General features: G+C 38.4%; 1 protein-coding gene across 1 annotated transcript in view; it reads left to right on the top strand.

Annotated features, from left to right (window-relative positions):
- Nucleotides 1–17,929, top strand: part of Fmn2 (formin 2) — a 301,328-nt gene that overhangs the window by 259,584 nt on the left and 23,815 nt on the right. The window contains 1 exon segment of the mRNA XM_028865546.2: nucleotides 10,941–11,090. Coding sequence (XP_028721379.1) covers nucleotides 10,941–11,090 — 150 coding nt within the window.

Genomic DNA, 17,929 nt, shown 5'->3' with positions numbered 1-17,929 from the left:
TTATTAGAAAAAGGCACTTAGGGGAAAGAGAGTACACAACCAAGAATATGGGTAAAGTCTTCTCAGCAATGCTTACCTATGAGAGATAATATGTTCACCACACAATATATACCTGCATAAGGACCTAAAATTTCATTTTTTTTATTTAAAAGAGATTCTTCTACAATTTTAAAACTTGCTTGATAGTCATTGTTGTTTTGTGATTTGTGTGTATATGTGAAGTTATGAATTTAAAAAATCTTTCATTATGGAAAGGTAAAAAGATATGCAAAGGTAAATATAACAATGTAATCATCCTTTATATATCTCCCAGCTAACTTGAACAGTTAGCAATTCATAGCTAGTTTGGTTTCATCTATACTATATCTTGATGTGGTGGTATTGTGTTCCCCAAAATATTGTGTATTCTAATAAATTTATCTGGGGTCAGAGAACAGACAGCCACTAGATACAAAGGCTAGAAAATGGTGGCACTCACACCTTTAATCCTAGCATTCCAGAGATAGAAATCCCTCTGGATCTCTGTGAGTTCAAGGCCACATCGGAAAAAGCCAAGCATGGTGACACACGCCTTTAATCCCAGAAAGCCAGCCTTTAATCCCAGGGAGTGGTGGTAGAAAGCAGAAAGATATATAAGGCGTGAGGGCCAGAAACTAGAAGCATTTTGGCTGGTTAAGCATGTGGCTGGTTAAACATTCAGGCTTTTGAGCAGTAATTCAGCTGAGACCCATTCCGGATGAGGACTCAGAGGCCTCCAGTCTGAGGAGACAAAACCAGCTGAGGACCAGGCGAGGTGAGATAGCTGTGGCTTGTTCTGTCTCTCTGATCTACCAGCATGGACCCCAATAACTTGCCTCAGGTTTGATTTTATTAATAAGAACTTTTAAGATTCCTGCTACATCTTGATCCACTCACTCAACCTACCACTTTTTTTTTTTAAAGAAAATGACCTAAAGGCATAAGTTCATTGATACATTTTAATACATATCTCAAAACTTGTGACTTCACAGAAGTGAGTTGTGATATTTAGTTATGCATTGTGTCATCACTATATTCCCTGGTGCCCTCAAATCCTGCAGTGTGATGACACAATAATACTGTGTTATTACAGTAGTCCGTTTTGACATTCCAATTCTCATTCGTGACATCATAATGCTCCATTGGGATGTAAAAATTCTCCAATGTGACATCACAGTGCTCTATTGTGACATCACAGTGTCATGTTATAACATTACAGTACCCCATTGTGTAATGTACCACTTTGTAATCATAGTGTCCCATTGTGATATTACAGTACTCCTTTATAACTCTATAATATCCCTTTGTGACATCACAGTATTCAATTATAGCATCTCTATATTATAAGTAACTCAGTATGATATCACATTAATCCTCAGTGACATGACAGTGTTCATTTGTGACATCAAAATTTACCATTGTGACATCAAAATGTTCCATGGTCACATCATAAAAGCAAATTATAATAATTCATGTGTACCACTACAATGTGAATTGTACCATCCAAGTGCTATATTCTAACATGACAATGACAGCCCTTGATATGAAAATATCCACAATGAACTCAAATGCTCCACTGTGACATCACAATACATTGTTACATTGTTTCATTACAATACTCAAATTTTCCATAATAGTGCTGCATCTTGATTTTAAATTCAGAATCATTGTGACATTGGTCCTATTTTGCCATCAAAATTCTCCATTTTGAAAACACAATGCTACAATGTATCATTACAATGTCCCACTATAACAATATGATGATCTATTGTGACATCATATGTTCCATTTTGACATCAAGATGCCTTACTTTTTCAACACAAAGATTAATTGTGATACCTCAAAGTTCCTAAAACAGATTTCCTAGACTTTCTCTTCGGAACTTAATCATTTGGAACCAGATCATTTATTCTTCAGTTTCTGATTGGTGTGGGTTTTCCCTATTCCATATCAATGATGTAGTTTACTTTGTCCTGCATTCCCAATAGATTGGCAGGTTATTCTAAGTGTTTGAGCATGTTTGGACATATTTGGGCATTTTATTGAGATCATTCATGAGTGATGTGGTGACTTCAAGGAAGAAGAATGCCATTTGTTTTTTGTGACATTTCTAGTGTTTGAGAAATCAGTGTTTAGATGTGTTAATTCTTTACAATATATAAGACACGGGACTTTGGGCTTTCCCCCCCTCAGTCATTAAGTGAAAAACTTTTTCTTTAAAGAAAAACTTACCTGTCAATGGACATAATGTTGCTCAGTGGTGTGGTTCATAAAGAAAGACAAAATTTATTAGTTCACCAAAATCCAAAATAAGAGGATGGGTCCTAGCATCCACTCACAGCTTATGATGAGCTCACATATGTAGCTGAAGTTTTCTCCAGTCCTGCCTGGCCCACGTTCAGGACAAATCTCTCTCACCCGCCAGTCCCGCAGCTGCTCAGACCCAACCAAGTAAACACACAGAGACTTATATTACTGATAAACTATATGGCCATGGCAGGCCTCTTGCTAACTGTTCTTATATCTTAAATTAACCCATTTGTATTCATCTATAAGTTGCCATGTGGCTTGTGGCTTACCTGTATTTTAACATCTTCTCATGGCGGTGGCTGGCAGTGTCTCTCTGCCTCAGCCTTCTACTTCCCAGAATTCTCTTCTCTGCTTATCCTGCCTATACTTCCTGCCTGGCTACTGGCCAATCAGCATTTTATTTATACAGAGCGATATCTACAGCACACATATTAAACCTAATTGGTATGGGCTAGTCCTTTGTAAGTCCTATTTTCACTCATGTACACAATGTCACTGGATTGCCTCATCACAGAAAACATCAAGGTAGGTCATCCCAAAAGAAAAAGTGAGCTTACCTATCAGACCTTCCTTGGCTATTCTGTGATAAAGGACTCCAGGACATCTTGTGTATTTCCCTCAGAACTCAGCTAAAGCATTCAAGCAGTCCCAGCTCTGAGTTCTACAATGGTCTTTGAAAATTAACTAATCTCTCCTACTGATTTTGCAGTCAATTTCTATTGTAACTACAATATTATGTGGACAACCTGGAATTAATGCATATGGATGCCTCCTACCAGCACTTGCAGTCCAAGCCATAGTTCTTACCCTTCTTGCCAGAAAGTAGTATCTTGTCTGCAAATTTTGTTGCTGTGGAGGCAATTTCCTGCAAATTTCTCAGTAATTGGTCATGAACTAATGTCCCTTGAAAACTTTGATACTTAAAATAGTTTTCCTTTGCTCCTTAGAGTTGGGTGGGTATTAAATGTTTACATCATACTTTCTGTGTTTGATGTCTTAAATATGTGTTGCATTGAACATGCCCTTCTTATCTCACTGAGTTTTGAGTCATGTTTTTATGTTTATTTGTTGTGTGTGTGTGTGTGTGTGTGTGTGTGTGTGTGTGTGTGTGTGTGAGGGAGGGAGGGAGGGAGAGAGAGAGAGAGAGAGAGAGAGAGAGAGAGAGAGAGAGAGAGAGAGAGAGGGAGAGAGAGATGGGGGCAGGTCAGAGCATAACCTTATAGAGTCAGATCTCTCCTTCCACCTTTACATGGGTTTCAAGTGTTGAACTCAGGCCATCAGGTTTGTGTGGGCAAGTTCTTCTATTCACTGAGCCACTTTGCTGATCCTTGGGTCATATTTTTTAATACTTGTTCTTTTCATTGCTTTGCTTTTTGTCTCTTCAAGTTTTCACCTTTTTAAGTTTTGTTTTAATTGATACATAACTTCATATTGACCAGGTATAACCAGATGATTATCTATGTTTATAGCCATTGTATAATGACTAGATAGAAAATGATTGGCATATACATCTTCTCTGACACTTATTCTTTGGTGAGCATGTACAGATTCTTGTTGTTTAGCTGTTTAAAAATATACAGATTCACTACAATCACCTTAAAGTGTGTGTAGCACACAAGAACTTATTTCTCATATCTAGCTTTAAATTAGTCCTCACCGCCCCCACTGCCTCCACTCTGTGTTCCTCCCTCTTCCCTTCTTGTGATCATTATTTACTCTCTACTTTTTATGGGATAAATTTTTAAGGGTTGAGGGGTATTATTCTCATGTAAGGATTTTTTATCTTCTACTTGTAACTTTTTCTCATTTTTCCTTCATTTCTCTGATTTTTAAAATATTCTTCGTATTTCTTTTCCCATTGACATTAGCATGTCAAGTCATGTTTATGAACTATTGCATTACTTCTAGCTTAGTCTTTGTGTGTTAGTTTTGATTTCATGTTCTTTACTAACTTCTGTTGCTTCCTCTTCACTGAGTCTTTCCTATTTTGAATTCATTTTTATGGCTCTGTTGTTTTATAAATATGCTCCGGCATGTCCCAGGCAACTGTTTTCATTTGTTTCATGGGCGTATGTTCTTGGCAGGTCTTATTGGTCTGTGGACCCATGGTTTTCTTCCAGGCTTCTTGTTTCTTTTAATAGATTGGTTTATGAATAAGCCTCAGTCTTTCTTCTTTTCTTCCATGGTCTTGCTCTTTCTTTCCAACAGTTTCTTTTCTTTTTATTGTTATGTCTTCCCTATCATCTCCATATTAAGTTGACCACCAGGAGGAATCTACTGCAGAATAAAAGTATTTAAATTGTTTTTCTATTTTCCATTATTAAGATAGAAAAATGTACTTTTTCAGCATTTGTTGTTGAGACAAGGTCTCACTTTTTATCACAGACTGGTCTAGAATTCATGAGATAGCCCAGACTAGCCTAACACTCACAGCAATTCTCTCACCTCAGCTCTCCTAAATGGTGGGATAACAGGCATGAGCCATCAGACCCAGCTCAATGTTTTCTTCTATTTCATTCTTTTTGTATACTTTCTTTGTTAAATCAGATGTAATTTATATATCATATGGAATAGAACTTACACATTATCATGAGGTAGGTTTTCTTATTTACTCTATTAATGTAGAAAACTGCATTGGTTGCTTTTTGAGTGTTAACAGCATTTTGTTTCATTGGGATAAGCTCTAATTAGCTGTGACATATTATTCAATTTAGAAATTACTATATCTTATTGGGTAGTATCTTGTCAAGGATGATTTCTCTCATATTTATTCATAAAGGATAGCTGTATAAATATATCTTCCTTTTCATGATGACTATTTTGGTTTTTAATATCTTCCCTTTGTTTTTTGAAAGTAGTAATGTAAAATTGATTTTATTTTATCAAATGTTTGGCAACCCTTCTGTGAAGCAATTTTTTTGCCAGAAGTATTTGAAAGATGGTAATGATTTTGAATATAAGTTTATAAAATGTTACCTCTTGGTTAAAAAAATAATTCACTGAAAACAATTTCAAGTTCTTAGATATAGGACTGTTTATAATTTCTATCTCATTTGTCAGTTTTAGTTTTTAGATTTTATCTGTATTCTTTTTCTATAAAGTTTACTTTTTCTTTGTTTTGTAGTCTTTATAAGCAGTGTATTTTTTAAATATACCACTGAGTTTAATTTGTTCTCCTATAGCTTCTTGTGTTGGAAGCCTCCATTTCTACCTTTCTTCTGTAATCTAGGCATTTTAAAGCAGGGAATTTTTCTCTAATGTGTTACTGCATCTTACACATTTCAATATCATTTTTGTTTACCTTTAAATAATCCCCAGTTGCCTTTAATTTCCTGTTTTGACACATGCTATTCACAATAGCTTTGTTAACTATCAAATAATAGTTTTCTTATATTCCATTTTTAGTTTTTCTTAATTCATGAACATTGTAGTTGGTGACTGTTTTGTGTGCTCTTGTAAATGTCACCATAGACTGCAGTGTTCCGTTGCCAATTAGGTCTACTTCTTGATGATTATACTCATACATGCTAGTCCTTGAGCAATATTTCTGTGTAATTCTGTCAATTCTTAAACAAAAAAAAATGTTTAAGTATCTAGCACATTTTTTGGTTATTTTTTCTTTTAGTTCTGCTGGGTTTTAGTTTGGGATTATGCATCTTTCTGTTCATTGCTGCTGTTTCACATATTTTGAAGCTTCTTTATTGGAAACATACACATTTAGGTTGGTTACATCTCCCTGATGACTTGAGGTTTTTATCATAATGACAGACATGCTATGTACTGTGTGTCTTGAAGTTCACCCTCTCTTGGATAGTAAGTGAAATAAGACGGGTTCCACTATGTTTAATGTTTGAGTAGTATCCCTTTTTCATTAAGCCATCTTCTCTTGTTCACTTTTATATGAAAACAATTGTACTGAGTTTTCAGTGGAAAGACAGGCCAAAATAGCTTCCCAGTTTCACCAGTCTGTATCAGGGCTTCTTGAACTATTTACACTCAACTGCTTTTGCCCAAGAATTTTTTGTGTGACCTCAGATATATTGACTTGTAAAATGGGCATTTAAAAAGTTACTGATAATAAATCATAAAGAAATTATTTACAGTCTTTAGTATATGTCTTAGTTAGGATTACTATTGTGATGACCATGACCAAAAGCAATTTGAGGAGGAAAGAATTTATTTTGCTTACCCATTCTTACATCATCAAAGGTAGCCAAGACAGGAACCTGAAGCCAGGAGCTGATGGAGAGGCCATGGAGGGTTCTGCTTACTGGCTTATTCCTTCCTCATGGTTGCTTAGCCTGCTTTCTTATTGCACTCAGTACCAGAAGCCCAGGATAACACCACTCACATTGGGCTGGGCCTTCTCACATCAATCATGAATATGACCAGTTTCTCACTCAACCAGCATCAGAGAAGTTTTCTCTTACAGGAGATGAGAACTAATACAGAGACTCACAACTGGACAGTATGCAAAGAGTGAGAGACCTTGGAACACATGGTCCTAAAATGGGATGTCTGCCTCAAGTCCCTCCTCTTGGTACTCAGGGAACTATGCAGAAGTGGAGGCAGAAAGGTTGTTAAAGTCAGAGGGGTTGGAGAACACCAAGGACACAGTGCCTTCCACACACAGCAGGATTGACACACACATGAACAGAGACCATAGCAGCATGCACAGTGCCTGCACAGGTCCAAGCCAGATGGCATTCCAGCACTGAGAGGGGGAGTCAACATGAGCCTACATCCCTAACCCAGAAGCTATTTCCAACTGGTAAATGCTTGCAAATGAAAAATCAGTTTTCCCCAATGGAGTCTTACTAGGTAGTAGGTATACAGACAATACTGTATTGGGAGCCCACATGCTCAGCAGTACGTGCCCAGCACAAAATGAACTCAATGGTATTTTTGGAGATCTTTTGTCTCATAATGCTTTGTTTAGGCATTTTTTACATTGTTTTTCACTTGTATATTATGATTTCTGATTTCGTTTGTCTATGGTGTGTGTGTGTGTGTGTGTGTGTGTGTGTGTGTATTTGCATAAATTATGTCATTTAATGTCTCTTTTATTACACCCAGGTCAGAAACCCAAATCACAATTTTAAAAATCAAACATTATCACACATTACAATTCAGAGGTACACTGATTTGGTACTTCCGTGCTGAGGAGTAACAAATGATAAAACATTAAATGTCTCCGTTCTCCATAATTAAGCAATTATGTTCCATATGTAATAGCAGAAGATATCAGAATTTCAGATCCCCAGCATCCATGTAAATAAGATATGGCAGCATCCATCTGGTACCCTGGAGATTGTTAAGATTTGGGTGTATGAAGATAGACAGACTTCCATGGCTTGCTAGATCTAAGTCAAGTTTGTTGAGACTGTCTCATAATATAAAAGGTAGAGTTATAGCATAAGATACTAAAAAAAAAAATAAATAAATCATTGAACTCTGGTCTTCACCTATGGGCATAACCTATACAGGCAAATATAGCCTCACATACCAACATATAAGCATGAACACATACATACAACACACCAATATATACACACTCAAATAAAAATTTTAAGATAAAATAAATAAATCCTAATAGAATTAGTTTTAGTTTAGAGAAAATTTTATAGACTATATGTATTTATATTTAATATATAATATAAAATACACCATATATAATATAAAAGGAATTTGTGTGAAAATATTCAGCAAACAAGTTGAAGATTCATTTTCCCTCATGACACGACAAAATTGTCAAAAATCTCTCCGTTGCTGATGAAAAAGTTGAGAATAATGTCATTAAATGGTGTTCCCATGTAGTGAGTTAGACTTGGAATCCATCTTTCCACATCTTCTCACTCTAAATCATGTGTCCTTACCTTTATACCATGTTGTTTTATGATAAAACTTTCAAAATATTGCAAGATCACTGGGTGGGTGGATGAGTTATTATAGCTTCAGAGACTGGGCTCCTCTATAACAAAAGAAGAAATGAGCAGTCAGAAATTTGAGGCAGAGGCCTAATATATCACACATACTCTCCAGGAACAAAGACAAGTGAGCAGCTCTCCCTGGAAGCTTGTCTGTATATACTTCATTAGATGACAGAAGAACTGGATCTGTCTTACATCATTTATGCTCTCTGACATCTACTTACTGCAACGCGGCCAGTAGCATCCCATTCTGTAGACACATCCCCATGCCATCACTGTGGCAGAGAGCATGGGAGCTCTCACGTACGTATGCACTTCACATCGTCACCTCATAGAATTTGCAGACTACACTGTGCCATCTCCCAACTAGGCAGCGAAGGGAGGAGTTTAGTTCCCCAGAGCCAAACATGCAATCAAAACAGTGTTGCCTTCTCTTCCTGGAAGACAAACACTGGCATTCCTAAGCATCTTGTTGCTCAGGGACTGCCATGTTGTAAGTTTAAAGACAGAACAGCTTCACCACACATTGGTTAACCTATAGTCACAGGTGGCTATGAACTTTTGTTTGTGTTGTGTTGTTTGTGGTACTGGTGATGAAACCTAGGGCTTTGAGCATGCTAAGAAGGTTCTCTATCATGGAGTTATTTTCTTACTGAGCCATCAAGCCACCAACTGCTGGTGTGTGTGTGTGTGTGTGTGTGTGTGTGTGTGTGTGTGTGTGTGTGTGTGTGTGTGACTGTCTGTCTGTCTGTGTATGTGTGCTTATGTTTCTGTGTGTCATGTCTGTGTATGTGTGTCTGTGTTTTTGTGTATCCTCTCTGTGTATGTGTGGGTCTGTGTTACTGTGTGTCTGTAAGCATACAGCACATTGGGGCCAGAGATCAATGTGGAATTGCTTTTTTTTTTTCCAGTTGGTCTCTACCCTATTTTTTGAGCCAGAGTCTCTTACAGGCCTGGGACTCATCAAAACAGCTAAGATCTCTGGCAAGAGAGCCTCAAGGATTCTTCTGTCTCTATCTGCTTTTTTGCTGGCATTACAAGTGTGAGCCACAACCACAGTGTTTTCACACGGAGGCCGGGTTCTCAGGCTAACACAGCGAGCACTTTACTGACTGAGCCGTGTTCTTAGTCTGTCAGCTACCAACTGTTAAACCAACAATGGTCAGTCTCTGGGGAGACTGCCAAAACCTGGCAATGCTGACTCTGTTTCAGGTTGTGATGGCTGGGTATTAGGAAAAGTTTTCAAGTAATAATAACATAGACTCAGGTAAAGCTTTATTGACTACCATACCATACCGCCACTCTTAAGATCTGAATTTTAGCCGGGCGGTGGTGGCGCACACCTTTAATCCCAGCACTCGGGAGGCAGAGCCAGGCGGATCTCTGTGAGTTCGAGGCCAGCCTGGGCTACCAAGTGAGTTCCAGGAAAGGCGCAAAGCTACACAGAGAAACCCTGTCTTGAAAAACCAAAAAAAAAAAAAAAAAAAAATCTGAATTTTATTTTTGTGTTTGCTCTTCAGTCATAATTCGAGAACCTTCTGAGAAAACTCATCCTAAAGAACTCATCTTTCAAATGGTCACATTATTTTATAGAAAATTCAAAACCCGATACATATTTGAATATATATTCATGTATATTCATATATATATATATGCCTATATTTATTTGTTCACTTTTTTTAATTATTTGGGAAAATCACGTTGTCTTACAGGTTTTATTTCGGTGTAAATCAAGCTCGATGTCTATAAGCAGAAGTAGTGCTGGCCATTGGCCAATGTGACAACAAAGATAAGGTTTATTTGCACAGCACTCCTTGTGTTTCACCTCTGACCCTCTGTGACACTCTGTGACCTGCAGCTCAGCTTTCCTCAACGTGAATGACATGATAAACTATTGGCCAGGCTCCTGTTTAAGGAACTGTTTTCATGGCCCGGAGAGGCTTTTGTCAAGTCTTAAACCCATTATTTACTAGCTGTGTGTTCTTTGTCGAATGACCCATCTGACACTTGAGCCTTTATGTAGCCACGGTACAATAAGCCTCCTGGGTCACATCAGATGAAAGCTAGGCCTGATCCACCCACTGTCGCTGTGTCCACTGTGTGCTAGCTGCCACCTTGTCGTCTAGATGGCATACTTTGGGTCTCCTAGGTCTTCTCCTCCCACCCCTGCAACTCCCAACACAAGAATGTGAATAACATACATGTGGAATTATATAGACATAGAATAGGTATTAAGTTAGGGAGAAGCAAATGGTATGTTATTTGTTTAGAGCTTAAGAAGTAAGCTTAGGGTCACTACGTCTCAATACATCCCCCATGTTGACCACAGTTCATCCCTGAAATATGTCAGATGCGTTGTGACTCATTGGGAATGGAATCTGCCCAGTGATAGTTTTCAGTATTGAGACAATTTTTGTTCACTACCCTTATCTTCAACTAAAACTCTATTATGAAACCACAAAGAACTAATGTTGGTGCCTGAAGAGTTAGATATACTGTATTGGAAATATCCCATATTAGAAATATCCCATATTAGAAGTTACTACTGGTGCATGGGGAGTTAGAATCATTCTGGTAATAACAGTTGTGCATGAATGAAATCAGCATTTGGACGGAGAAGGAGTATCCCATATTGGAAAGTAATCATAGCTTTTATGTTCATGTGTGCGTATGCTTTGACAGCTTTTTGGAGACCACAGCCTACTACTTCATGAAACCAAAAATTGGAGAGAAGGAGGTGTCCCCAAATGTTTTCTTCAGTGTCTGGCATGAATTCAGCTCTGACTTTAAAGACTCTTGGAAGAAGGAGAACAAACTGATTCTGCAAGAGAGGTAGGTGTCTTTGTGTTCACAATGGCATTTAAAATTGGTATTTTATTAAGTGTGACTCCACTGGGGGTTGCCAATTTTTATAGCATGAATGAAAAACTTTGATGGCCCTCACCCTGGGATAGCAAGTTGAAGAGGTGCTGATACTTGGCAGAACTTGGAGTTTGACTAAGAGGAGTGTGGACTAGAATGTGATGCTACGGAGAGTAGCCGAGGGTAGGGGCAGTGCCATTGTTCGTTAAAATAAGTTCTATTGTGAAGAAACCAAAGAAAGAAAAGCCATGAGATTGAATAACCCTATAGGGATAAACCTTCTCCCCTCAAAAGACTGCTAGCAAATGATACAAAGGTCAAAGGAATAGTTTTTTGCTCAATTCATGGTATATTGTCAGTTTCATCAATTCATCTCACAATTTTACCCAGATGTCTCTCCAAACCATAGATGATCATGCTTTTTGAAAAAGATCCCTCAAGATTCTTGTGGAATGATAGCACATTTCCTACAATAAATCTGTTCGAGAATGAAGAGAGATTTTTTCCCTCTTGAGTATGTGAAATAACATCTCAGGGATTATGAAATTCCACAAAGGCATATTGAATATTAACTCATGAAGAAAGCTAGCCCTCCCAGGGCAGCCTCCCCAAATAGCTGGGTCTAGTGGGAAAATGAAAGAGAAACATAATCCACCCAGAAAGCAAATCCTAACACAGAACCAATTAGCACACTTTCTCACATCCCTGTCCTAACAATGGCTTTGCTTTAGTTCCTTCGAGAGCTTACATCCTGAGGGACTTGGGTCATCTCTGCTATGATATTCCATAGTTTCCTACTTATTATCTTCAGGCTGGTCTGCTTGCACATACACCGTGATGTGCACCTAGTTTTCATTTATGAGTAGGCTTCCCCATCTCCTTAAGTAAACAGAGTTAATTGCTAGCATTTTTGTGCATATATATGATGCAGATGTGGCCTCACTTCCACAACGAAAGCTGTGCATCTCCTCTGTGGCTCACTGGCCCCTCAAATCTAGCCTAGTCAGTAAGTGCTGGGTTCAATGAGAGACTCTATCTCAAAAATAAGATGGAGAAACAATTGTAGATGTCACCCGAAGTCAACCTCTGGCCCCCACATGGGTGCATGTGTACCTGCACACACATATCTATGCACAAACACACACTCATATATCACATACAAAAGATAGTTATTCTCCAATCACTGCTCTGTCATACATTCACTTACATATCCCTTCATTCATATATTAAATGATATTTTATTCTCCACCCACCAAAATGCTTGCTCCGTTTGGAGGGTTGTAAAGGAGAAACGTTTTTTCAACTCTACCACATTAGCATACTTCCCTTCTTAAATCTCTAAATTTAATTTTTCTTAACCTAGAAAAGCATATGAAACCCACTCACTCTGTTATTGAAAGTGGAAAGCATAGAATTTCTTAGAGAACAGCTATTGGTAGCATCTCTTGGATTAGGGACCTAAGTGAAGATAGAACTGGTCCAATTTGGACATCAACAAGATAGGAATAAGTACAAGAATAGCTGCCCTGCCGCATATCAGGTGAGTAAACATGTCCCAGATACTGGGGGCAAGGTGGACTCAATCGTCATATTTGCTGTATCACCAGACAGAACATCAACTCTGGTTAAGAAGATGCCATCTGGTTGAAAATGTTGAAGCTCACTGACTCAGACACACTGTACCCTAAAATCACTTCTAGTCTCTATTCAACATTCCCAAAAAGTTCTGTTTCTAGGTGACATTAACACCGCCAGTCTTAACCATATTGAGTTATTGAGTCTGACATGCTCAGACAAGGTTGTCTTCACTTTTTAACTCCTTTGTCCAACCAGACTTTGTTCTGATGTCTTGGACTTGTCACATCCTTAGAAATATGCTAAGGGCATTTGGATACATAGTTGATGACTGTATTTCATTGTGGCTGTATTGTGATTGGCTGAATCCAAATGATCCTAGCCATCCATTGTAATTTTACTACATTTGCTTGTGATAAAGGGCTAAGGCAGAATGTGTGGCAGGCCAGGAAGGACTGGCATCTGTTATGCCTCTCAGCAAATGATGGCCAGGCTGCTTTGAAGAGTGGAGCCATTGATCAGAAGTGTTTGCACAGTGCCATCCCTTTACTCAAATCTGAATACGCAGCATAAGGAAAACAAAAATGCGAGATTCCTGTTTGAAATAAACAATTTCGAAACAACAAATAACAGCCTATATTCAGTGTTTTAGTTCATGCTATAAATTCTCTTGCTTGCATTGTAGTGTTTATTTCACAGTGAGAAGGTTACTGTTGTATTTCTGAGGGAATGTTCACCTGTGACTTACCCACAGTGTTTTCCCTTTGGTGCATCTGTATATATTTAATAACTTGTTACATCACTGTCAGTGACATGGACATGGGAGTACAAACCTAGCTCACTCGAGTAATGAACACATTTTTTTCCACATAATTTTAAGTTGATCATTGTGGGTCATAAAAGCCCTTCTCCAAATACCTTGAGCAAAGTGAGAGCTCTTGTTTAGACAGTCAGGCTACAGAAGGGTGGGAGAGGAACTTGTCTGTGAAATGCCCAGATGCAGAACTCTCCTGGTAATAGTGGGTTGGGCATGCATCTCTGAGCCACTTTTTTTCTGTTTGTTTTTTTCTCTTTCTCTCTCTCAAGAAAAAAACAAAAACAAAAAACCTTTTTAAAATTTCTGTGTGTGACTGGGTATTTACATGAGTGTCTGTGGACCATGTGGCTGCATTGCCCACAGAAACCAGAAGAGGGCATTGGATTGTCGATAACCAGACTTACAGGTGGTTGTTAGCTGCCATGTTGGTGCTGGGACTCAAACCCAGTTCCTCAGGAAGAGCATTCCCCTTTGTTTCTTTTTAAATGTCTTCTCTCTATCCTTCTGTTTTCTTCCTCCTTTCCTTACTACTTGTCATCATCTGTCTCCCCCGCCCACATCTTTCCCCTTTTCACTACCTTTCCCTAGCCACACTCTAATCCCACTTTCTTCTGTGGGTCCATATAATTGTCAAGCTTTTTCTTTAACAGTAGACTCATGACCTCTGGCCTTTGTGAGTAGCCATGGCTAACATTTTCACAACCTAGGCATAAAAAGCACTCTCCAGCATCTTCTAGAAGAATTCCAGGGTAAACTCCAAATGAACTCTGGCCACCTTTGGCTTTCCTACTATGGCCAGCCAGGGGCTATCACAAATAGCTCAACTGCACTTCAACCCATTCCTCTAGCCAGGGCTTGCCATGGCTGGCAGTTCACTTCATACCAGGTTTTTTTGTTTTTTGTTGTTGTTGTTTTTTTAGGGGGTGGGGGAATAAGGGGAAAACAGTTTCAAAAGAAAGAGTTAACTACTACCTCAGTTTATCAGACCTATAAAAGTTGTCCATGTAATTGCCCAAGTGATTTAGCATGTGTTATGTAGCTTTTACTGGCAGATACAAACAAAGGTCTCTTTACTCCAGCTAGGGCACCAATGACAAACCAAAGAAACGATTTCATTCATATCTAGCTCAGTAAACCAGTGGGCTACTTGTAGTAGGAAGTGATACTGGAGCATAGCCAACATGAAGACAGCTGCATTCCAAAAAGCCCATCCCACATGGGCAATGAGTCACAAAAGCCCTATCCCTGGTGCTTTCTGCCCAGCTCACAGACAGCTCAGCTGACCAGAGTCATATGTCCCCAGCGAGTGGTGCTGCTTTTTCACTATAGGGAGTTGCCTTGTGTATCCTCTAACTTCCTGAGCCTAGTAGGTTTCAGTTACTTCCTGAGTTTCAAGAAGGAAATGTTTTGGTTGAGTGTGCAGAAATAACCTGAACAGTGATATTAGTTATACCATTGAACTCTTACTTCCTGATAAAATTTCCCATCTTCTCATTTGGTATTCATAAATAAATGATGCTTTAAGATTTTAAGTCCTGTATGAATATTCCTCCCCATTTGAGTTCTAACTGATATCTCATCATAGAGTAGGAGAACTCTGCTTTTCTGGCCTTGTCTGAATAACTTGTGAGATTCCATTGATGTAGTGAGTTCCTCCTCATTCTTGTTGAGTAGATCTGCCCTCTTTCTAGGAGATGTGGTTTGAAAAGCATGGGGGTTTTGGTTATCTGCCAGTTATTAACTCTGGGGTTGTCTGGAAGGTCATTTATCCATCAAGAGTCATCCTTTCCTTACCTGTAAAATGGAGGTGATCACACCTCTCTTGCAGCATCAATATGTAGATAGAATGAAAGATGTACATTATATATATATATATATATTTATACATATATATATATCATGGATATTATATATATATCATGGATATTATATATATGTATACATATAATGGATACACACATATATATATCATTTTAGAGGTTCTTTGGCTGTTTCTCTATCATTGAATATAAATGGTATCATACTGTGTCTCTAATAAGATATTTTAGTGTATTAATACGGGGATGACATCATTCTAAAAAGAGAGTTTGTAAATGCAAGGTATTGCTATGACACAGTTACCTTTTTGGTTAGGTAAAATGTGTCTGTTCTGTGTGTGAGCATCTACTTTTGTTTAAAATGTTACTATACACTATGCTTCTCGATGAATGTTGTCTAATATGATAGAATATTGCTTTTATATAGACCACTAGCCCACCGGCTTTTTAAAAGTCAATAAAAGTGATCTTTTCTATTTACTTTATATGTATATATATATACACACACACATTTATTAATAAGAAACCTTCCTTTTTAAAAATTTCAGGCATGCCATCATTGAACAACATAAAACATGAAAAATAAGAAGTCAGGACATGTTAACAAATTCTACCAAGTCCCCTCTTCCCCAATATCTCACCAGAGCATGTTTGGAATATGTAAGACCATAGGAAAACTTTTACATTAGTCACTCAGCCACATTAATAAGACCTTGTAAAGATAGGACAAAAGCCCAAATAATTAATATATACCTCTTGGTCCCTGGTTAATGGGCTGTGGGTTAGCTCCTAGAAGAAGAGGGTAGCCCACCCCAGAGAAGCTTTACTCCTCACCTCTCTTTACTGTGATTTGAAATCAGTATTCATCCAGGACTTCCCGCTGTATAACTCTGTGGAGTTATGTTTTTGTTATTCATTCAATACTCCTTGAACTTCACTAGGCACTGAAGTTTTCAAGCCCTCTGTAGGCAGTCTCGTCTTCCTCGATTGTACAGTCTAGCACTGAGCAGTGTAACATACAGCAGAGAATGAGGAGGGGCTGAGGTCTAGCCAGAAGACTTTAAACACAGAGCTTAGAGCCCATGCAAGATTTTTTTTAAAAGATGGTTTAAAGCACTAAAATCATTTTAGACAACAAAATCTTTCTCCAGAAAACTGGCGCCCAAGCTCCATGAAGTGTGGTATACCATAATTTCATTTTTAATCAGTTAGACATTTTAATTCAATAAATCAATTGAGACATTAGTATGAGTTATGTTTAAAATATTGTCTAATTTAATTTACCAGTTTATTTACCTTGCGAGGCAGGTAGTCTTTGATAAACCAAGAGAAGGGCTAGCTACCCCTGTAATTGCACGAGCCTGTGGCAATCAATATGCAGTAATCAGTATGCGTTCAGCCCAGCTGAAGTCTCTGATTAGAAATGATTTGGATATTTGTTCTTACAAAATCATAGATTTTATTGGAGATTTCTCTTCTCTTGCCATGCTAAAATTCTTTCCAAAATTTGTATTTAAGTGCTCTGTCTGTTCAGATTCAGATTTAGGTATGATGTTAGTAGAGATAAGTCTGGGAAGGAACAGACTGCTTTCATGGCAGTTGAAAATAAATATCAATGGAGATAGATAAGTGAAATTCCCATTGCCCACCTTTTTGTGAGACAGGATCTCATATAGCACAGTCTGGCCTCAAACTCACCAAGTAACCAACAGCGACCTTAAAACCCTGACCCTTCTACCTCCACCTTGCTGGAATTATAGGTATGTGCCACCATAGTTGCTGAGGTAGAGACTGACTGAACTGAGGGCTTTGTCTATGCTAGTCTCCCTTACCAGCCCATCAACATCCCAGCTTCTGGAATCCCCTCTCTGCTCTAGTTCTGTGCTGTTGTGTGGTACTGGTAATAACACTGGCTGATCATTTGTCCTTTCCATCCAGGCACAAACTTTAGAGAAATGACCAATAAAGCTCTTTTCTTCCTATTGCCAACTCTCTAGTACTGGAGGTTTGACAAGGCAGTTGACAAACCAGATTGCCAAAATGGTAACAAGAAGCTAAGTATGTGTGGGGAGTCTGCATTCTTGGCTGGTCCTAATTTACATACCTTTAGTATAATGGGGAGGGCAGTTTGTTTTGTGATTATTTATGTTCTTCCATACGTCAGGAAGCATCCCTGGCTATACAGATCTTGACCCCTAATTAGAAAAGTAGACAGTAAATAAAAGCATGTATCTAAGCTATGGGTTTAGGAAATAAAGAGGAATCAGACGTTGAAGATCATTAGAAAGAACAGCCAGGATACCTTTCGGGGGGGAAGAGGGGACAAGGTCTGGAGTGCTTACAGAGTTTAAGATTCTGGCCATGTGTGGAGACACAACAGAGCATGGGGTGGAAATGGTTTTGTTTTTTCCAAGAAAGACAAGTAATAAAAGGAAACTGGTGAAGTGTGCCAGGGCTTTACAGTCCAGATCATGGCAGATTCATCATGAGTGATAAACTGTTATTATCCATCAGATAGAAAATCAGCAATTTGGCAGGAGGGGAATCGGATAGGATGTGTGTGATGAGATCTTTGACTAATATGGGCAGTGCATTGGAGA

The sequence above is a fragment of the Peromyscus leucopus genome, chromosome 15 (genome assembly GCF_004664715.2).
Source record: "Peromyscus leucopus breed LL Stock chromosome 15, UCI_PerLeu_2.1, whole genome shotgun sequence".
NCBI lineage: Eukaryota > Metazoa > Chordata > Mammalia > Rodentia > Cricetidae > Peromyscus > Peromyscus leucopus.
This window is presented reverse-complemented; position numbering and strand designations above follow the sequence as displayed.